This window comes from Takifugu flavidus, chromosome 9, assembly GCF_003711565.1.
Source record: "Takifugu flavidus isolate HTHZ2018 chromosome 9, ASM371156v2, whole genome shotgun sequence".
In the NCBI taxonomy this organism is placed as follows: domain Eukaryota; kingdom Metazoa; phylum Chordata; class Actinopteri; order Tetraodontiformes; family Tetraodontidae; genus Takifugu; species Takifugu flavidus.
Window position 1 is genome coordinate 2,331,576 of NC_079528.1, and position 22,625 is coordinate 2,354,200.

The 22,625-nt window shown below is 40.2% G+C and overlaps 2 protein-coding genes across 2 annotated transcripts in view; one reads left to right on the forward strand and one right to left on the reverse strand.

Annotated features, from left to right (window-relative positions):
* Positions 1 to 360: 360 nt before the first annotated feature.
* Positions 361 to 22,625, forward strand: part of ctnna1 (catenin (cadherin-associated protein), alpha 1) — a 37,784-nt gene continuing 15,519 nt past the window's right edge. The window contains exons 1-12 of the mRNA XM_057042771.1: positions 361 to 675; positions 1,979 to 2,088; positions 2,508 to 2,703; positions 4,269 to 4,435; positions 4,582 to 4,701; positions 5,824 to 6,093; positions 8,118 to 8,321; positions 18,375 to 18,455; positions 18,690 to 18,842; positions 19,884 to 19,976; positions 20,480 to 20,636; positions 21,601 to 21,801. Coding sequence (XP_056898751.1) covers positions 1,984 to 2,088; positions 2,508 to 2,703; positions 4,269 to 4,435; positions 4,582 to 4,701; positions 5,824 to 6,093; positions 8,118 to 8,321; positions 18,375 to 18,455; positions 18,690 to 18,842; positions 19,884 to 19,976; positions 20,480 to 20,636; positions 21,601 to 21,801 — 1,747 coding nt within the window. The 5' untranslated portion in view covers positions 361 to 675; positions 1,979 to 1,983. The remainder of the gene's footprint in view (positions 676 to 1,978; positions 2,089 to 2,507; positions 2,704 to 4,268; positions 4,436 to 4,581; positions 4,702 to 5,823; positions 6,094 to 8,117; positions 8,322 to 18,374; positions 18,456 to 18,689; positions 18,843 to 19,883; positions 19,977 to 20,479; positions 20,637 to 21,600; positions 21,802 to 22,625) is intronic.
* lrrtm2 (leucine rich repeat transmembrane neuronal 2) lies at positions 11,774 to 15,742 on the reverse strand. The gene is made up of 2 exons (XM_057042772.1): positions 15,087 to 15,742; positions 11,774 to 14,596 (listed from the first exon to the last, which is right to left on the reverse strand). The coding sequence occupies exons 1-2, from the start codon at positions 15,088 to 15,090 to the stop codon at positions 12,954 to 12,956; spliced, it is 1,647 nt and encodes a 548-aa protein (XP_056898752.1). The 5' UTR covers positions 15,091 to 15,742; the 3' UTR covers positions 11,774 to 12,953.

A 22,625-nucleotide genomic window follows, 5' to 3' on the forward strand; every position in this document is an offset into this window, starting at 1 on the left:
ACTCGCATAATTATTTACACCCTTACAAAAGAACCAAAGAAAATCGCCCTTGTACTGTGAAACCCACTGAACTTAATTAATGCAACAAGACCAAAGTGTGAATCCTGCAGTTGAATCCGTGTTACAGTAGGTTTTGGAAAAGAATGTTCGAGTTTGGAGCAGATGGGGGATTGTTCCTAATCTTATTAGGGAATTAACAAGTTAGTTTTACACTTTATGCTGGCTGTGAAGAAAAATAAAGACCGTCATAATCGGATAGTGAGTTCATAAGCCAGTCAATCATCCATATATGGACACATGCGGCGGGCGTCACGCCCAGAACACCTCGCCTCCTCCGGCCTTGTGGTCGCTCTGCGCCGCTGCCAGGAAGTTCAGGAACTCGGTCCCCGCCCCGGTTCCCACCAACCGTCTCCTCCATTGTTGGGCAATAATCTGCGACATCGAAACAACCTCGCCGAAACTTTCCTCCTAGTTTGCACTGTGGGGATCATTTAAAACCGGACTAAGCGTTTCCGCCAGACTTTCTGTCAGGAAGGACCTTCCACGTCCGTGAGTTGGAGGAGCGGCTAACTTGTTCCGGCGACTGGAGGAAAACTTTTCGGGAAGGAACGCCGTAATTCACATTCCTCCATTTTGAACTTTAAAACTCCTGCATACCAGGAGCGTTGTTTTTCGGTAAGTTTACAACCATCGGATGTTGTTGTCCGAGTTGGTTGTGCTGTTTGATTTGAGGCTGAAATGGCCCAGAGGGCAGCAAAGTTCAGGGGGTTTTTTCCGCATTTTTACGCCGTTATTTGTTGTGTCGGTTAGCATCTGGGCTAACAGCGGTCCCTGCTTGGCAAACTACGTGCTAGCCGGTCACACTACGTCATTAAGCGTTCGCTTCACTTTAAGCACGCCACTCGCCAACATTGCATTCTGAAAACGAATGTATTAACGGTGTTTCAACAACGTGTCGATTACTGCCACTTTGGGCTGAGTTTGGAGCCCGTAAATGTCCAGAATATGAAAACATATAGCTCGCCGTCGGCTAGTTAATGTTAGCAGAAGTTCACCAGGTGTGCGACTGCCACTGTCGCTCCTCCACAGAGCCTTTCAAATGGGGGCGTTCGTCGAGGACTTTGCCTAAATAATGGTCTGGCTGATTTGACATGATTCTGGGTTACTTTTGCAGCGTTTGCGTGAACTCTCCGGACACCGGGGCTGTTGTAATAGACCGATGTGGATGTGTTTGGAGCTCCTGCCACACCCTGGCCGGGGCAGGTGAGCGTGCGGAAGCAGGTCGGCGCTCATTAAAATATGCTGGCTGGCAAAGTTTCGCAATGGCTCTGCTTGAACTGTTTGGATTGTGTTTAGCCGTGAGCAGGTTTATATCTGGAATTATCACTACAGAGTGGACCGAAGGCTCGGCATAAAGCCAATCCACGACTCCTGAATGGTTAAGATGGAGCTGTTCGCTGCCACTACAATATTGCTGTGCTCCTCTTCTGTTGGAGCCCCATTGTTGACGATGTAGGCCACAGTATTGTTCTCAATACAGCTGACCAACCTTTCAGTTGAAGCCCTGCAGCCCTCGGGGGTTACTGATTATCCCTGACCATCCACGTTATTAAGCCAATCAATTGTTATGAAGTCATTGCATTAAAGAGGAATCTGCTTTGCACACTACTTTCTACAGCATATGGCAACAACTATTTCATATTCTGTACTCCAGAGGGGGGGATTGTTGCAGAAGCAAATACTCATTTAAAAGTCCACGGCAACAGCTTGTTGTTCTTTGACATAACAGGATTTAATATGATGGAACATGATGCCGTAAGATTGTGTTTTATTTATCACGGCTCGTGTCCTTTAAAAGCAATAATGCATGTCATGAGTTATGCTACCATCGTGCAGCCCGGGTCCAGAGGATTTTCCATCATTGCTTATGAGGAATTACACATACTGTCTGTGATCATTCCAACTTAATCTTTTCCAGCCACCATGAGCACCATCAACACAGCCAACATCAACTTCAAATGGGACCCAAAGAGCCTGGAGATCCGTACTCTGGCAGTGGAGAGGCTGCTGGAGCCCTTGGTTACCCAGGTAATATATGCTTTATAGCTGTAATGTGCAGTTATTGGTAGTTACATTACTCTGCTATGGCAAAAAAAGGCATTTTCATGCTTAAAATAAAGCACAGAACATTTAAGCAAGATCCTTAAGGATAAGGATAGAAGATTTTATTGATCCCACATCGGGGAAATTGCACATTACAGCGGTAGCCCGTGGTGTACAATACAGAAAAGTACTAAAAGAAAAAATAATAAAAGAAAAATTATCTGATTTGGTTGGGAAAAAAAATGTTAATTTTTAACCATTGAAAGCTTATATGTGTAATTATTTTGTTCTTAGCACAGTAGCATGATTTTCTTTAGGAAGATGCAGTGATTATGTCTCCGGTATGAAGTTTACCACACTATAAGCAGCCATCTTAGTTGAACAGGTTGTTCTTGCTCTCATAGGTTACCACTCTGGTAAACTCCAGCAACAAGGGACCATCCAACAAGAAGAAAGGACGCTCCAAGAAGGCCCACGTTTTGGCAGCCTCGGTGGAGACTGCTACCCAAAACTTTCTGGAGAAAGGTGAAAAGATTGCGAAAGAAAGTCAGTTCCTGAAGGATGAGCTGACTGCTGCTGTGGAGGACGTTCGCAAGCAAGGTATAATGAAAACACAGAGCTCCTGTGTGGGTCCCAGCATGTGCACACTGCTTCTCCAGATAGGATGAGGGATAAATAAGTCATTAGCTATGTACATTTCATCTGCCTCCATGGAAGCCCTTGAAGAGAGAATGTGTTTGGAGATTTTGCCATGTGGGTTCAGGAACCCAATTAATATTCTTAAATTAAGACCACATGCAGTTCACATTTTGATTAAGCTGCACTGTGAGGCCTGTTCTCTCTTCCTCTGCTGGTTACTCTCCAGTTAGATATTGGTTCCCGGAAACATCTGTGTCCTTTGGAAGCCTGCATTCCGAAGCAGTGGATTGTTACAGGTGCATTTCACCTCTGCTGGCACCATGTTTGTTTGTCTGATAGAGAACAGGATAAAGTGGAAGTGGATTTATTTTATCCAAAGCACTTTGTCTTACTGACATGTCATTTTCAGAAAATTATAATTTAGTCACTTCTGGTTTTCCTGTTGATTCTAAAAAGGCCCCACAATGTTCAGCCTTGGCTTAGAGTAAATTAAGCTTAACTGGACAGACTTTGCCAAGCTCATGGATTTAGGTGTAGTGCTCTAGTTTTGGTAAGCCATCACTAGACTGGAATCCGGTGACTGCTGTTTGCTGGTGGCTGGGCCTGGCTGCTCAGTGGAGCGTGCCCAGACTGATAATACAGCCATTGAGAGGGGAGCAGGGACACACGTGCAGGTTTGCACAGCTGTCTTTATGGAGTCACGTTGACTTTCATTCATTTGTAGAGCCTAACCCCAACCTTAACCCACCCTGACTCATCCGCAATGTGCATGCACCTCGTCTTGAAATGTAATAATAGTGTTTGGAGTCCAAAACTTTGACCTGAAAAAGATTGTTAAACCCTCCAACATTGTTTAAACTATGGTTCTTAATCGGCGTTCCGTCTAGGTCTCAACTGTCCTGCTCTTGATGCGTTTTATTTTGTGATATACATTTTAATCATTTTATCTTGGAGGGCCGTAGGGCAGCTTTAGATGGATTGGAGTTTATTAAAGGAGCACTGATCACTATCTGCCCCTGAAAATAGTCGTATTGATTTTGCTCATGGGGAGAATAACGACTCCAAGGTGTGGGCGGTTAGAAAACTGCCCTCCATCATTTTCACAAAATGCTCCAGCTCTCAGTTGGTGTAGATTTTCTTCAATTTGTAAAAGATTTCCGCTGCGCATGTTTGTTTTTTCCCCCTGGATTTGTTAATTCCACACATCAGTATGAAACGGTGACTTTGTTATATTAACAGGAAGCTGATGACAAACGCAAGCTTCAGGAGTTCTTGTGAAGGCAGCCATGGCCTTCCATCCTGCAGTGGGAGACATGAGTCAGATCATGGTGCCACTGAAGTGACCTGTACTGATGAGTGGGCTCAGCTGTACCATACAAAGCCCACTGACTCTCACTGTGTAGCATCCGGTCCTGTCTCCAACAGCCACATACTGTTAATGATCGCATACCCGAAATAAACACCGACAACTGATGATCATTGTAATTATAGCTGTATGACTCCTGTAAATTGTTGTTTGTTCTCAGGTGAGTCGATGCGGCAGGCCTCTGGGGAATTTGCCGAAGACCCATGCTCGTCTGTAAAGAGGGGAAATATGGTTCGTGCTGCCAGAGCCCTCCTGTCAGCAGTCACGCACTTGTTGGTGTTGGCAGACATGTCCGATGTCTACAAACTGCTGCTGCAGCTGAAACTGGTGAGCTTAATAAATACACGATAATGTGAAATTTGTGTCATTACCTTAAATATATGATTTAGTTGGATTTTAATGTCAAATGTGCAGCCATTTATTCTCTACAATCCTTTTCTGAATTTTCAAATGTCACTGGGGTCACTTTACAGGTGGAAGATAATCTTGTCAAGGTGCGAAATGCAGGAACGGAGCAAGACCTTGGGATCCAATATAAAGCCTTGAAGCCAGAAGTGGACAAGCTGAACATCATGGCTGCCAAGAGACAGCAGGTACAACTGCACAGTTGTTGTTATTAAAAGCAAGGTTAAGCCGTCAGTGCCGAGGACTTGAAGATTTAATTGGGTTGAGTGTTTTTAAAGTTCCGTGAAGGGATGGCTTTGCAGCTATATAATGCAATGTGCCTTTCAGTCCAGATAGAGAATTGTAATTAAACAGGGAGCGAGTAGGCAAGAAAAGCATTTGATTCGACGATTAATTCCAGTAAGCATAAACAATCTTATTAGCGTTTGCCGTAAAGTATGCTGTGAGTGCAAAGAAATTGAGTATAAATGTGTCAGTGCCTTTCCTTTTGATGATAAATGGCACATTGTTTTTTTTGTTGTTGTTTTTTTGTATAATTAGAAGTAGTTGCCTGCGTGTTCTTGTACTTTCTCCATAGCCAGTACCAAACTCTGCATTCTACTAATGAAGTGAGGACATTTTGGCTGGTTCCCACGCTTTCAAAGGACTGTTTGAGGATTAGGCATGGCTTTAAGGTTGAGGTTAGATTTGGGTTTAGGTTAGGGGACTCATTGGGATGGTTAGGGTAAGGAGCTGGGTAATGCATTATGCCTATTGAAGCCTTCACCAAAGTACAAGGGTGTGTGTGTTTGTGTGGGGGGGTAAATTTCTTAAATAAAAAGATGCAAACATCTACTAAATACTGAAATCGAAAGCAAAATTCAGTGCTTTGTTTTTCAAACCATTATTAAAATGACATAAATGTTCAACAACAGGAAATGCAGGATTTAGAATGGATAGATGGATACAAAAGAACAATGACATGGGCCTTCATGCAGATTATTATTCACTTATTTTCATTTGTTTTCATAAATTCTTGTATTTTTCCAGCTGCACCAGTGAAGGTGAAGGTTTTTTTTTTTACATGAATTTATACCTGCAGGTTAATCAGAGAAAGTCAGTCTTGAGGCTTGGACTCTAAAAGATAAATTAGCTCTCACCTCTTGGTTTGCAAAAGAGGTTATGGTTCTTACATTAGATTGGTTTAGCTAGATTAAGTGAGGTCTGTTTGTTCATCCCTTTTCCACATTTCGCCTCAAGTAATTAATTTTACTTTTGTCAATTTGCTGTTTTTCCTGGGGATAAAAAAAACCCTGTTTCAATTCCATTAGGAGCTGAAAGATGTCCACCACAAGGACCAAATGGCTGCCGCCCGCGGGGTGCTCCAGAGGAACATCCCCATGCTGTACACAGCATCCCGTGCTTGTCTGCAGCACCCTGATGTGGCAGCCTACAAGGCTAATCGGGACCTCATCTACAAGCAGCTGCAGCATGCAGTGTCTGGGATCTCCAATGCTGCACAGGCCACCGCCACTGAGGACTCGGCACTGGGTCAGCCAGGCGGAGCTGGGGAACTTGCATGTGCTCTCAACAGTTTTGATGTAAGTATTCAGATTTCCATGCCTCTGCTACAGGGATATTGTTACGTACACCTATACTTAGAAAAAGGCTCTGTTCCAAATTCTTTGACCTAAAAATACAGCTAAGCTTCTTAAAATGTTCTTTCTAGAATTTGTGTTGTGGCAAAAGCCCAACTTAAGGATTGCAATCAAAGACAGCTGAAGATATCTGAAAGGGAGTCACCACCTTTACATGACACTCCAATAAATAAATTAGTGCCTCAATCCAACGTAACCGGACAGAGGCGCATGTAAGAGCATTAGTCCGACTGGTGCCGTTGCTTTTCATACCCGTCTAAGACAAGCAGATACTGCGATGGGAAATCAATATGCCCCGGGATGTATACGCCTTAATCTGACTTAAACTAGACACCTCATGTGTGTATGCTCCATAAACTCAGTGCTGGCGTATGACTCTTGAACAAAACATTCTAGAAAGCTGGCGTTCCTGTCTGCCTCTTGAAACCGACATTACCATAAGTGATAGTGGGCATCTCACGTGCACAATAAGTAACGTGCACATTACGTATAGCATCAACTAAGCTGTACAAATATCCTTTCTGTCATTCTGTCACTGGAGCAAGTAAACATACTGAACATCAGACTATTTGTACGCATATAAGTTCCAAAGGCATAAGTGGAGGTGAAAAATGCCATGGTCATTCCCCTGCATTGGATGACCCCATGAGCAGTAGATCCCCCCCGATGGAACTATTGCCACCGATTTCATTACAGAGTAAAGTGAATAAGTGTTAAATGTTCAATAGACCCAGGGCTACCCTTACCAGTCACACAAGAGAAACTAATGAATGGGAGTTAAAGCAGTCGTCTTTATTACTCACCCAGTGTGAATTTAGCTTGGCCAAAGATATTCCACAGCATTACGCATACACAAAGTACATTATTTAACTAATGTCAAAAAGTCAGTATTATGTGCTTCTGTAATGTAGACACATTCCTGAATCGGTAAGAATAATTTTTGGTATTCATTAGAGACGGCCACAAAAAAGTTTAAATTTAATTAAATCGGTGAAAGTAAAGTTTTAAAAAGTTTTATCTTCTAGCAGTGACACAAATATTCATTTACAGAAGGAAACTAGTAGTTTACTATACTTACTATCTATACTGACTATCAGTGGTGGCTGTCAGTTTTTATATGGAATTTTTAACTTTCCATTAGTGAGTTTATGAAGCATTTACAACATCAAGTTCAGCAGGAGATTGACGTGATTGCAAAAGGACAAAAAGGAGGTCAAGACTTATTTGAAATACTTTGTTTCCCAAGTTGCATATAAATATAATGTATATGTGATATGAATAGATGCATAAATGTCTGCTGCAACTCTGTGGCAGTTACACTTACCCTAAATGACTGGATGGTTCTTGCTTTTACAAAGACTCTTGTAAATGCAACACATAACTGACAGTAACTATTTGAAAATAAGAATGTTTACTTTTCTTTGGCTGCTACAGGGCAGATTCCGTTTCTAGATATTACAGCCAGTCAGGATTTCTTGGTATGACTTCTGCTGGCAGTCAACTCACTGCCTTACTGCAAATTCCTAGATTCTTTCAAGTGCTGTACTAAGAAAATTAGCAAATGAGTCCTCTTTCTCTCTGTCTCTCTGCTTCTCTTTCTGTCACTCCCATGTGCCTGTTGCCATGGTGATATGAAACGCAGGCAGAGTAGGTCAGATTAGACAGCATGGAGGAAGCTGAAAGTGGCTCTGATTGAGGGTCAGCTGACTAATAAATTCTAAGTGACAGAACAATATGTATCAATAACACATCTTCACACAGTGTTGTTAAAGCCTTAAACAATATTTTCCTTGCTGCAAATGTTGTTACAATATCATAACACGTGTCAACCGTCTCCAACCTGTCCAACTACAGAAGTACCTCTGAACGTTTAAGTTATTTTTATTTTAAAATCATAAAATAGCAAGCGATTTTTCTAAATATCTGGATGTATTCCCTGGTTTAATCTCCCGGTCCATTTCTTACAGAAACAAATCATCGTGGACCCCTTGGCGTTTACTGAAGAGCGCTTCCGTCCGTCTTTGGAGGAGCGTCTCGAGAGCATTATCAGTGGCGCTGCCCTCATGGCCGACTCTTCATGCACACGGGATGATCGCAGAGAGCGCATCGTAGCTGAGTGCAATTCTGTTCGCCAGGCTCTTCAGGACCTTCTCTCTGAATACATGGGCAATGTAAGTGTCTTACCTTTTCCTGTTATGAAAATTACCTACACTACCCAACAGACCCATAGCTTTAATGTACATTCAGATTTAATGCATAGGGCTTAGTATGCTATCTTTCTGTTTAGATGTTACTGTATTGCTGCAATGTGAAAGGTAATTCAAGTAAATTCTATCTGGAATTAGTCAGCATTTGGAGCTATAGATTACTCTACTCATGACTGAAAAGGAAGTAAGAACCGTTGATCTCCACAACATCTTCAAAGTACTTTCTTTCTCAGTTGCTGATAGTTCACATAATGGGAATATTTAATGCTTAAAACTGAAATATTAAGGTGATAAGGGGTGCAGTTCTTCACCTTGAATAAAAAGCTGCTTCATGGGGAGCAGGGCTGCTCATACAAAGATGAGCAGCCCTGCTCCTCTGACACTGGGGAAAATGTACATTAATGTTCGGGGGTTTGGGCTAAATATAAGGTATGTTACATCATATCTCAAGTGTCATCAGGCAGGAGGTTAGAATAAAACCCTTAAGTGTGATGGATACACCAAAGTGTGTACTTTTGGGCAATTCAGTTTCCAATCAACTCAATACACATGTCTTACTTTGGCACTTAAATATGGAAAGTCCATCAGGAAAGGTCACATACCAGAATCAAAGCAAAATTAATGAAACCGAAAAGTATTAAAAACAATTTATTAATAAATAGCATTTTCCTCACTTTTCATTCATAAAGTGCCAGAACGGTCAATTTACACTAGAATGAAAACTCTCTCCTGCGTGTTCATCATTGCTGCTGTGTGGTTTGCTTTGTACAAATCCTGCTTTTGTCTGAACAACAACTATTGACACGGATGCACAGAAGCGTAAGTCTTTCTGGATATTGATGTTAAATTGGAACTGAAGAAGTGGCTTCTCCTTATGTATAAGCCAGTATGATAGACACATCTATTTAACCCACAGCACAGAGAAAATCCAGTTTTCACATCCTGACCACTTTAATCAACAATCGGACCAGTCGATCAGGCACTTGGCCTTGTACAGTCTGGCTTCAGAAGAGCTATATCCTGATGAAGAAAACAGGATTGGAATAGCAGAAATGATCACTTTTACATCAATTATATGAGAAGTATGTTACAAAGATTTGTTATTGGAGAGAAGGACGCTTTCTTTCAATTGTCTTGAAAGAAAGTTCTATTCCATTGACAGCAGGTTGGTCCCTATTTATCCTAAGAGGCTTTGTTCAAGGTGGGCTTTTACTGGACACTCAACTCATTGTCAACCCCTGACCCTGGTATATAATTTCTGTTTTTTTTTTAATGCTGTCGGTTGTGTGTGGTGCACACACCAAGAAAACTGTCATACAATTTGTAAATGATGACAGTTATTTCTTTTCATTGTACAACAGCTTTTTGCACAAACATTTACACATTTAAAGTTGGTCATCTAATCACACTTGAGTTTTAATTCTTCACTCAATGCTGACAAAAGTTATTTAGATTTCTCATTATTTCCTCATCTTCATGGTGGCATTATCATCATCATCATCATCAAGCATTTTTTTTGTGTAAAGTCTTTTTATTAGGAGTTGCACAGTAAGCCAAAATGTATTCAAAGAAAAAGTAGTTGTGGTTTTGGTTAGCAAACACTAAATTATAACCATTTCATTTAAAAAATATATACTTTGAGGCAAAAATGTTGTTTTTCAGTTTTGGCACATTTTACCCACTATACAGATGAGATTGCACATATTACAATACAAAAGGAAATGGGAAGAGAAAAGCATCCATTTTGGACAGCAAAGTTTCAGAAATGGAATCGGTTCATGTTTTTTTCCCTTTTTTATTTTCAGTCAGGGTGGGGAACCAGAGCTAAAGGGTGACAAGAAAAAACGGTTTACAAAGAGCCAGAGTGCAAAGGGATGCATATTTAACAATTTATGTGGATTTTCAGTCACTTATTACAGTCTTAAACAGTGAAATGTGAGATAATTAACAGAACCACAGGCATCCCCAGTCTTCCTTTTACCAAAACATTTCTCCAAAATGTTTGAATCCCAAAATAAATTCAACTGGGTTTTAGACTTTGCACATGCAAAATAAATCATAGGGGCATAAATAAAATCTGTGACACTGGAATAAAAAAAAAACGAGCAAAATTAAGGTGGCTGACTTTGAGATCGGTAAAAACATGTTAAACTCAAATATGGTGTGAAACAGTTTTGGTTTACACAAACACTTGCTTAGAGGTGGATGCAGACATCATGTGCGCAGAGACACTGACTCAAGCGTTGCCTTGGATGTTAAAATCCAAATCTGACAGACTCAGTATAGACACAAAAACCACAGCAGTCAACAAAACTACTTTCAAAATTTGCTATCTTGATCAGGATATTATGCGATGTGTTTATGCATGAAGCATTGCCAGAAGAAGAAAAAATACACCCCTTTTCCAAATGTTTTATTGGAATATGACAGACACCAAATAGCTCATTAGTTGTTACGTGAGCAGCTGTTTATTTTCTGTGTATTTAAAGCCAAGGTGATATTGGTCATCCTATAGTTTGGTTTAATGCCTGGTGATGTGGTTGGTTTTGATAAACTACCACAGTGGCTGAGAGGTGCCCCTCTCCACCGTCTCATCAGTTCCTCTGTGTCCTTCTCGTTCACCCTGCCCCCTCTACCAAAGCCAACACAAAGAAGTGCGGAGCTGCGGCAGCAGCTTTAGTCTGATGCTAATGCACATCCTCTCTCTGCTGCATACAAATGTCTTCTGACCCAGGCTTCTGTTTGCTTTTGAGTAAATCTCCATTTGCTTTCAGGGTATTGACCATAGTTTTATGTGACTGCTAATAAAGGAGCGGTTATATTATTTGTTATCAAACGTACTCCATTTTACTGTACTGTACATTGAACACCTGAGCTATGACAAAAATTATGTAAATTATGAAGTAAAAAAAAGTCTTGGGGCACAGAATGTGTCCACAGCAACTGTTTTACTGGGGGATCAAACTCTTGCTGGATCACTGGGGTGGCCCACAGAACATTACTTTTCCCTTTTTAACCTTTGTCTTAAGCGCCTCAATCTCAAACCTGTCACAGGCGATTAGCGCGTGTAGTAATTGCGTGTGTCTAAGCTACTGGAAGAGATTTAATTTTCAAATTGAAATACTTTGTTTACGACGTCTGGATTTTCTACACTCGCCTTGTGTGCCTGCGCTTTAAACTATGATACAGTAGAAGAATTTTAGGAATTTAAGCTGTATACTTGGTTAAATCGTGCCTCTACAATAGTCCTGTTGTGTTTATGGCATTTGGGATCCGAGAAGTTGAATAGGCCATTGTACATGTATGGGTCAAATCTTCTACACTTCCTAGTTGAAATAAGACAGTTCCTAGTTGAATTTTTTTTTTTTTTACTAAGCAATGGAGTATATGGGAAATTAACCACAGATGAACAATACTGAGTGATTCCCACAGGATCAGAATTTATTTGTTGGTGTATCGAGTATGTGGGAGTTCAAACATCCAACAGCGTGAGAGTGAGAAACAAAAGTCCATTTATGAACTGACACTAAAATCATCGGATACATCACATTGGCTTTCAGCATTGGCTTTGAGTTACATTTCCACACATTACACAATTTTGAAGCAGTTCAGTTTTCCAAAGAACAAACCTGTTTTGGCTAAGGAGAGCATCATTTTAGAATCGGGTTGTATAACTAAATATTGTAAACAGCCAGCACTGAATGACTTTGGATCAGATGTAATGTTTGATTTTGATTATGACATAAGAGATATTTGGTGATGAAATTGGTATATACTGAAATATTTCCATGGTGTTTTTTACCCGAATGGAAAAATAATAAAGTGAATTGATAATAATTTAGAGTTTTGAAAAATTTTGAAAATTTTAAATTCAAAATCAAAAGGATAAATGTAAAAAAACAAAAACCTATCCACTACTTGCCATCTATCGATCCTCAACAAGAGGTGGGTGAAGTTTTTGAGTCTACAAACACGTTTTGGAGTTCAAGATTTGAACTCGTTTAGATTTTTTTCATTAGTTGTGGAAGTTTGGCTGTCGCAGTATTTACCTCTTTAAACATCAGCCAACAAAACAGTAAGTAGATGGAGTAATTTTCATTTTTGGTTGAACTATCCCTTTAATTTGCTCCATTTATTAAATGATCTGATTATACTGCCTGTAGTTTGATTATAAATGTTGTATAAAATATTAACATTTTAAAGAAATCAGAAATAAATCAGATTTCTCCAGCTGATGTATTCATTGGCAAAGGGCCAGTTGGCTACACATTTTTCTCTGTGCTGCAGAAGAGACAATGTAAAGACAAATCTCACAGTTTTTAATTTTCTTGTTTAAAATGATTCTCCATCTGATATGAACAACCTTACATTTATAGAAAAATAAATTTGTGACTATCTTTACACCTTCCTTAAACAGTCGCGTCCACCCTCCGTCACTGTCGCAATCGTATCTCACATATTGACAGTTTTACTTGTAAAGTTATGTTTTTTTGTTTTGTTTTTTTCATAAACTGGAAAAAAGAATCAAAAACACAAACCCTGTAACATCTGAAATGGTCAAATGGCAAACCATATACTCTAGGAATAAATAAGAGTTCATACTTCACACTCTTTGTAAGGCAGTTGCTGACACTTGCACTGCCCATAGCCATTGATGATCACAAGTGCCCCTTCTTCATGGCTGGGCTCATACTCATTATAGGGTACCTGCGTGGCTAGGTCTGCCATAGGCTGCCGCTGCTGGGTCCTCATCTGTCTACGGTTTTGAATAGCTGAACAGTGGCGTATCCTGCGCAGAGTGGGGGGGCAGCATTTCCGGGATATATACACAACAAAAATAATGAAAAAGAATGCAAATAGTAGGGCCATAGTTCCAATGATAACCCTATGAGTCATAACAGTATTGTCCATTGCGGTTAAATCATCGGTTACAGCTGCCCCTTCCCATGATGCAGTAGTTGCTTGAGCTGTGCGTGCTGTTTGTGTGGTGGTAGTAGTTGCAGTGACTGTGGTAAAGCTCCCAAAATCCTCTGCATAGTCCTGCGTGGGGGTCAGCTGCATAATTCCAAACAGGGAGCTTGTGATTTCTGTAGCCATAGTAGCATCTGTGGTCGTACTAATGGTCTGAACAACCGGCGCTGAAAAATTCTGGCAAAGCTGGAATCCATAGACGGCATCGAGTATCTCCTCACCTTGGGCGTATTCTGGACTGTGGCAGAGAATTGAATGTTCCAACCTTCCTTTGAAGGTGCTTAGCCAAGTTGCCAGAGAGCAAATCCTTTTGGTACATTCCCAAAGGTTGCTAGACAGACCGATGGTACCCAGAGACCTCCACATATCCAAGACTTGCGGATCCAGGCTGCTGAGTTTGTTGTTATCCAGCAGCAAAACCTTTAAATTTGGGAGAGTTTGAAACACGTCGGGGGTCAGCACACGAATTTCGTTCCCTGTGAGGTCCAGTTTTTCTAAAGTGGTCCAGGTCCACTCCATGCCACATGTTAGGTTGCTGATTTTATTCCATTGGAGATACAGAAACTGGAGGGCAACCAGGCGAGGGAAATGGGCCAAGTTGATCTTGGTCAGTTGATTGTGCTCCAAGTGGAGCTCTTTGAGCTTAATTAGCCCTGCGAATCCATTGCGGGCGAGACTCCGTAGACGGTTGCTACTCAGGCCCAGGTATTCCAGGCTGCGACAATCCCAGAATGCCCGAACAGGTGTCGTGCGAAGTAAATTGGAGCGAAGGTGGAGTATTTGGAGTTTCCTCAGTCCATGAAACAGCTCTGGTTCCAATGCAGTCATCTGATTGAAGGATAGGTCCAGTATCTGGAGATTGATGAGGTGAATGAAGGTTGTGTTGGGCAACTTGGTGATACGATTTGAACTCAGATTTAGGTCCTTCAGCTTGTAGAGCCCTTGAAAGGCATCTTCTTGCACTGTGGTAATCTGATTGTGGTCTAGATGTAGCCAGGTGAGCTGGCTGAAACCATAGAACTGATTAGGGCTCAGCTCACTGATGCTGTTGTGGCGTAGTGACAGCCCCAGTGCCACTTTGTCCACACCATCAGGAGGTGCCTGAAGCCCCTGGGTGTCACAGTAGAACTGCAGATCCTCACAGCGGCATTTTTGAGGGCAGGTTGTGCACGATGCAGGAGGCAGCAGGCAGACCAAAAGCATACTGATCACACACAGACACAGAGCCGCTGGTGCAGGTCCCACCAATGGCCACTTTGAATGGATACCTGGTTGGGTTCAAAGATAAAAATTGAACTTATCTCTGTTTATATCATAGGATTCATCTCTTTTGTGCCCCGTTTTTTCCATATTAATCAAATGGCTCCAGTTCTTAAATGTACACGCCGTGTGTTAAGGGTTTATTTGAGCAAAGGTTTTAGTTGTATTTGAAGCTGAAATGAAAAAAAAATTACACAAGCTTTCGCTCTCCGCATAACACAAATTATACTGCGGATTTCTGTTATTTACCGTCGAGCACTTAAATTTAACTAGCTCTTATCTATTTTTCCTATGCTTTTATTTGTTTTAAGTCTTCATCGTCCGTCTTCTCTACAGTGAAATTCTATTTGAATCGATTTTGCTCGCTTTTACCATGATGAAGGAATAAATGTAGGACATTTGCAGAAAATAGACCGAATCTGACAAGCTTTTTGTCTGTTGCTTTAACTTGTACCCCTTATTCATGGCTGGACCTGTGATATAAAGGGACTAACTTACCCATTCTTTTGTGCACATCGGAGGCTGCATTCAACTGTCCTTTTCTGCAGACTCTTGGAGCAACCACATGGAAGAAAAATCCAATGGGAAAAAACCCTTTTGAGTAACCACAAAAGGAATCAACCTCTTAAGAAATAAAGCAATTCTGTGCCCACCCAGCTGAAACAAAATGAGAAATTCCATGTCAGGATGATTATTCCTGTATTTTTGCTTAGTCCTTTAAAATCCAGGCTTAAGACTGATAAATCTTCTTCATCACAGGAATCCTTCAAATATTTTTGTATTTTTTAAGTTAATCAGTTGCAGCTAGAGCAACTCCGCGCAGCAGACCAACCCTTCTTCCTTAATTTCTTTTACCCTTTCCACTGCAATGTCGTCGGCTCAGCTGGATAATTGAAGATCGAGCGATTATTCCCGGCTGTGGTCCACCAACCCTAACTTGTTGATGGCTCCCCAAGATCGTGCTTCCAGCCCCGTCTCAGTCTCAGCGTAGCCTCTGCAGATCTGTGAGTGGAGACGTTGTCCGCCAGCTGAGACGCAGAGAGAGTGAGAGAGTCGGCGAGCGAGCGAGCGAGCGAGGGAGGGATAAAAGCAGAGAGGGGAGTCGGGATGTTATTCTGTGCTTTTTGTTGCAGCCACTCACTGCTACAGAGTGGTGGCAGCCTGGCGTCGATCATCACTACTGTTTCTCTCTCTCTTCCTCTCCCACACTCGCTCATCCTCACACTCTTTTGCTCAGTCACTTGCTCTCTGCCTCATACGCACTGTTTGTGCACCATTTTTGCTCCTCCCTCCCTGCTTCCTGACTGGCTCGTCACCATCAGAATATTGATAACTTGAATGTGTTGCAGCAGCTTGCTCTCGAAATTAACCACAGCTGTAAATCTAAATCATGTCTTGACTTCACGCCACTTGGACTATATACCAAAGACATAAAATTATAGTTTGTAACGTGCGGGCAGAGAAAATAAACATCGGCAAGGGTGACCCAAGCTTTGCTGCCTTGCCATGTTTCTGCAAAGGAACAATATATGTTAGTCTGGTAACATTTCATCATTTTAGATTTATAATTTACATGTCTTGAGTAACTTGCTTTAATTTTTGAGGAGTTGCATATGATTTAGTTCCATCCATTCCAAAATTAGACTGGCTTTTAAAATTTAATTATCATCATTTATTTGGCTGGTTTTTTAAAAAAAAAGTTCATGATGATGGTGGAAGGAATAACCACTTTTATGAAATTGAGAAGATTTGAGTTTTGTTCTGTCAGTTTTGTTATTTGTTAACTTCTCTTACTTTATGAATGAAATTAATGCAGGCAAAAAGCACTTCGAAAGTAGTTTAATGCCATTTTCTGTTTTGATTTTGACTTCTATTTATTTCAAGTAAAAACTTATTTTGTCAATTTTAATTTTGCAAATTTAGTCTTACCTTGTTGCCCTGTTACTTTTTAAAATCTTTTTTAAAATATAAAACTTGTAGCATTCTTTAAGTTAACTTTAACGTTGTTGGTTTTTAAGAACACATTTCCTGTTAAAATCCCTTGCTTTAAATGGATATTCTTTAAGACAAACAATTTGCCTATAAAATATTTAAAAGCCACAAAAAGCAGACATGAACTGTGACCAAATCTTCCAGTGGTTTCATTGGGGGGGGGGGGGGGGTGTTCCTAAATCTGCCTTAAAGGGTATAAACTCAATCCAGTATCATAAAAGATACTGCGTAGAAACTGCCTCCATAATAAGCACCTGAAGAAGTGCTTTAGAATCCTCTGGTGTGGAAATGAAATATAGGCTCGGCATAGATGTAATGGGATTGGGAGAGTTGGGGCAGAGTAAAGCCCCACCACAGCACTGCATCCAACCAGCACAAAATCACAGGGGATTAGTGCTCTAGAGCCCTAACTGCACACACAACCCCCTATGGGCATAGGGCATTGGGGGATGGGGCGGGTCAGTGTTACCACATTCATGGTGTTGCCTTTGAGTTGATTTGTATATTAAGGGAAGAACAATGCAGAACTCTTGTTGACACATCAGCATGCCACTTATTCATTATTTTATTATTTGCTTTCCTCATTCCTGAGATGTACCTTGAATTGCTCCACCGCAGGGGAGCCGCCTCTTTACCCTTCTGTGACTTTTCCAATTCATGGTACTGACTAGGTCTTCTTGCCTCAACTCTAATTAGCTGTCATCTGTTCAGAGGTATAAAGAGAGTAGGATATATATATATATATATTATATATATATATATATATATATATATATATATATATATATATATATATATATGGTGGTATGGTGGTATGGGTGTCTCCCACAGTGTTGACTGTGATTGGCCACATTTTTAATCTCTGGATTTAGATGGGAAATGCCCATTTAAAATAGGACATTGAGCTCACGATTAGAAAATTTTAGAACCCTCAGTTGCATTAATATTAATAATAACAGAAGCCTTGGCCAAGTTTCTAATAAGAGAATACAAAATGTTCTCAAAAATAAATATTAAGGTCATTTATTCATTCTCCATGAGATTTTGTGCATTGCATTATGCCATAATACCTAGATTTAAGCTACTAATACTACAGGTGTAGAAGAACGAGGCCCTTGCCAATGCCTGTTGTTGAAAAGAGCAGTCTAGAGGAGGTGCTGCAGAGGATTTGGATAGTGTTGCAATTCCACCACAAACAAAATGTAAACACAGCAGCAGCACTTGGGTACTTTTTGCATGAATTACGCAGTCGTTCTCAGATGCAAATCGGCTCCTGTTTTTAAAGTAGCTGTTCATTTTCTGACTGTATTCAAGTTCACTGGTGTTTTTGACTGAAATGGGGGGCTAAAACGTTCACCTTTTGGAACACTCCTTCTGTCAATGAGAATACGAACACATTTTACAAACTTTGCCTATGAGATGTATTATCGTTATTAAATTTGAAACGGCCATTGTTACACCATTTTTAGGTGTAGCAATAACCTTGTGATGCTCTCTCAAAAGAATATTTAATAAAAGTTCCAAAAAATTGATATTTTTTAATAGGTACTAATGTAAATATTGTATTTTTTTACATACACAATGGTCTGAAGGATAAAAGCCCAACATTTTAGGTAACTCAATCATGTTTAGCTTTACATGTTAACAAAACAGAGGAAACAAAAATCTAAAACAAGATCAGTCCCGTCAACCCCCAAACTCTTAAGTCAAACTCCTAGACGTACCTGTCATACATCGACACGTTGCTGTTGTCGAACCATACCAATCTTAGTCTCAATCTTGTTGATCTTTCAGACGGGAAGGAAGGACAGGAGCGACGCTCTCAACACTGCCATTGATAGGATGACCAAGAAGACAAGAGACCTTCGCAGACAGGTCTGGTTATATCTCATTAGTCATTATCTTTTGTACATCTCTTGTTTGTGGAAGAAGAGGCTATATTGTCCAGTAAGTTGTAACAGCATTAATTGAGTTTATTTTAGTGCCGTGTTACAACAGAAGCCACTGCGGACCATCTTCTTATCTGTTGTTGTCAAGAAACACATTCCAACAAGATCCCAATGATATTTGTTCCTGACACTATTTTAAATTCTAAATCTTACTCCATAGCTGCGTAAAGCTGTGATGGACCACGTTTCTGACTCTTTCCTGGAGACCAACGTTCCCCTCCTGGTCCTAATCGAAGCTGCCAAAAATGGCAATGAGAAAGAGGTCAAGGAATATGCCCAGGTGTTCCGTGAACATGCCAACAAGCTGATTGAGGTAAATCAGTTGTTTTATGATGTCACACCATGCAGATTTTGTACTTCATTCTGTTGTTTATCTCACTTTCTACTCTCATGGACTGCTTAACACTTTCTTCCACATCTTTCCGCACAAGGTCAGTTGCTTAGCTCTCAAATGTATTAATGGATATAAATTGGGGAGTGCGGTTCTTGAGATTCAAGTCATTTCCTCTGGAAAATATTATTGGTTGTTAATCTGTACGGTAATTTAATTATGAATTGCTGATGAACAATTAATTTTACGGTCATGGTTGATATTTCCATGCATGGAGATTTTCCACAATTAATTGGGTAGATGGATAAACAACAAAGATCAGCAATGCACAAGGACAGAAAAGAGTTTTTTTATTTTAAAAAAATTAATTTTCTGTTGATTCTCAACTGAGGAATTCTTTTAACAGTCCTCTGCTTTCTAGATATTCTGTTTCAACATTAATACCAGGGAACCAACAAATATTACTCATATATGAATCCCTTGCATATGTTTTTGTGATTACGGTAGACTACAAAATGTGTCTTTGTTGGATGTAAAGATATTCACAGTAATCGACAGAAAGCTTATTTGTTGTTCAGTAAAAGATGCTCGTGAACCTTTGGCAGTTGGAAGAAGAACCTTTTCAACCCACCACTCCAGTTTCCATGAGATTTACACAATGAAGAAAAATATGCCTTTTAGATGTCAGAACTGTTAGAATAATCTAGCAGCCTTGCAATATGTCTACTGAGAATACACATTGAATCATCAGATGCAGTTTCATTTACATTTAAAGACATATTTGCAACTAGGTTTTCTCTTTTTAAACAGCACTCACCCTTGTGCATTTTTAGTTTCTGGGTTACTGATATTTTATAATTTCCAAATCTTTATATATAATTGTTGTTGAGGTTTGTTCTGTGAGATATGCATGCAATGGAGAACTACAATTTCTATATTTAAAAATGCATTGTTCCTCTCACAAAGCATTTTCATCATTCCTGGCTGAGTCTTAAAATGGTAAAATAAGATTTTTCTTTTCAGGTGGCCAACCTGGCATGTTCAATCTCCAACAATGAAGAGGGAGTGAAACTAGTTCGAATGGCAGCATCTCAGCTGGAAAGCCTTTGCCCTCAGGTACCCAACTATTGTCAAATTCCACCCAGCACACATATCGTACAGCTCCCATTGACCTTATATAGAGACTCATATGGGGTCACCTACTAATTTAATACATCGAAGTTTCCATTTGAAGCTCCAACTTGGCTGCACCATATCAGCCAATATTTTAAGATAACACTAATTATTAAAATAACTTCCCATTAAACTCAAGTAGAGTTAATGTATCACCTGTATGGTACTATATCTTGTTTTCCATTAGCAAATTCCCATGCTCATCTAAGCCTGTACCTAGCTCTGGTTGTTATTCTATAGAACCAGATGACTCTTGTCCATCATAAGTTCTGATATGCGTATATGCAATATTGTTCAAAAATAAAAACCAAGTCTTTAAGCAAACTGTTGTGTCAAGGATGATCATGAATGAAATGGCTTACTGCTACAGTCTCAGCTTTGGGGTAGGAGGGTGGGGGCGGAATTGCTGTAATGGAGCTTTAATGGCTGTAACTGGGTGATTACAGGTGATTAATGCAGCTCTAGCTCTTGCTGCCAAGCCTAACAGTAAGGTGGCCCAGGACAATATGGATTTATTCAAGGAACAGTGGGAGAAGCAAGTCCGCGTCCTCACCGATGCAGTTGATGATATTACTTCAATCGATGACTTCCTTTCTGTGTCCGGTAAGTTTTTGTTAAAATAGTATATCAGCCCAAAGTCTATACAGTATATTGAACATTGTTGGAATTTTAACGATTATCTGCCTTAACAAAGAACTTTTCATGCAGTCTTGCATTGATGACAGTAGTGCTTCAGAATGGAATCTGTATCGTCAGCCCTTTCTGGTGAAAGATATTCTTTTTCACCTTGACTTGGAAAAGTCGAGAATTTTCAAAAGCACTTTGTCTGATATGGTAATGCTGACATGCACTAAAGTGTGCAAATGGTTTCTCAGATACCCCGTTAAACAGTCAACTTTAAGTATTAACCTAAGAGCCTTTAATCTGAAAGTAGGAAGATACACAAACTTACACTTTTCAATTATTATCAAGTTATCAGTTTGACGCAACAATCTCAAACAAGCCTGTTTTGTGCCAGTGGTGTGATGGAAACCTGCCGAACCTGGCTTCAGCTGGGTGGTCATCTACTTAGGGAGGAGGGAGACAAATCCTCTTACACACAGATTACACAATGTTGTGGTTTTAGAAAAAAAAAAAAACCCTCTGCGCCTTATTTTTATTGAACACAAAATAGCACCAAGGTGTCATAATGCCATCCCACAGTGAACATTGAAACCAAAATGGTCAAAACAAATAATACCATAATTAAAGGGGTGTGAAAACAGCACTTCAGCAGGGGATTTTGGCATAAGATTCATGTGCACTATATGGACCATGTGACATCTAGCCAGCATACCATTCCAGATTGGTAGTACGCCATGTCATCCTTTGCGTAGTTGTCATTTCAGAGCTGTTGCTAGTCTCCAGTGTTTCAGGCAGGACAATAAGCAATGTAGAACAGCAGGCTGAGTTCTGCTACTGTTAACTTAGCAATCACCTTATAACAATGGCTGATCTCATTTTAAGTCGTGTTTTAGGATTACAAATGTAATTTCAACAAATACATATTTTTAAATTTATTTTGCAGAAAATCATATCCTGGAGGACGTGAATAAATGCGTCATCGCTCTGCAGGAAAAGGATGTTGATGGCTTGGATCGCACTGCTGGGGCTATTCGAGGCCGTGCTGCCAGAGTTGTTCATGTGGTTACTTCTGAAATGGACAACTATGAACCTGGTGTCTACACAGAAAAGGTTTTGGAAGCCACCAAACTACTGACAGACACAGGTACTGCACAAAAGGAGAAATGTTCTCTTTAGAAATACATTTATTTGCCAACTGATCAGGGAGTTCACATTTAAAAACAATGGGGCCTATGGTTGATAATCATATATTCAAATAATTATTTTGCAAAATATGTTAAGGATATATGTATAAAGAAAATAATGTTGGAACTATAATTGTGCCACTCATATAGACCAAAACGATTAGCTGCTGTAGCTGTTGTCACAGACAATGCTGCTCTGTAACATCACATTCAGTTTGAAAGAACGGTTACAAATACAGTAATATTATACACCTACTCATCTACATACACAGGGCATGTATTTAGTATTCTTAGTGTGCACCTTACTGAAAGTATAGCATTAAGACATGCAACATACAGATTAGAGCCTAGGAGAAGTCCTGCTGCTCTTCTTTCCCCGTCTACATCTTGGCACTCATGCCTGTGTATTATAACATGTATATTAATAGCACCTAGTTTCAATTATTTGCTCACGTCTCATGCTTCCATGGTATAATGCCTGTAAAGCGCCACAAAAACGTTTAAATGGGTAATAAAATGCCACCGCACACAACTGCCAGAATGGAATAAAGCTAATTTAAGTAGGTACCATTGAGTGTTCACAACATGTTCTCACACATGAGGATATTGGCTGAAAATCAGGACAAGCTTAATTATTGAAGCACATATATATGGCACAGTGGTGTGTGTTTTAGTGATGACATCAGAGACAAATGGGTGTTGTGGATATTATTGGTGCTGAGAGTTATACAAAAACTACCAAGCACGCCTGTCAGCTATGGCGCGTGCCCACTGGGGCAGCTTT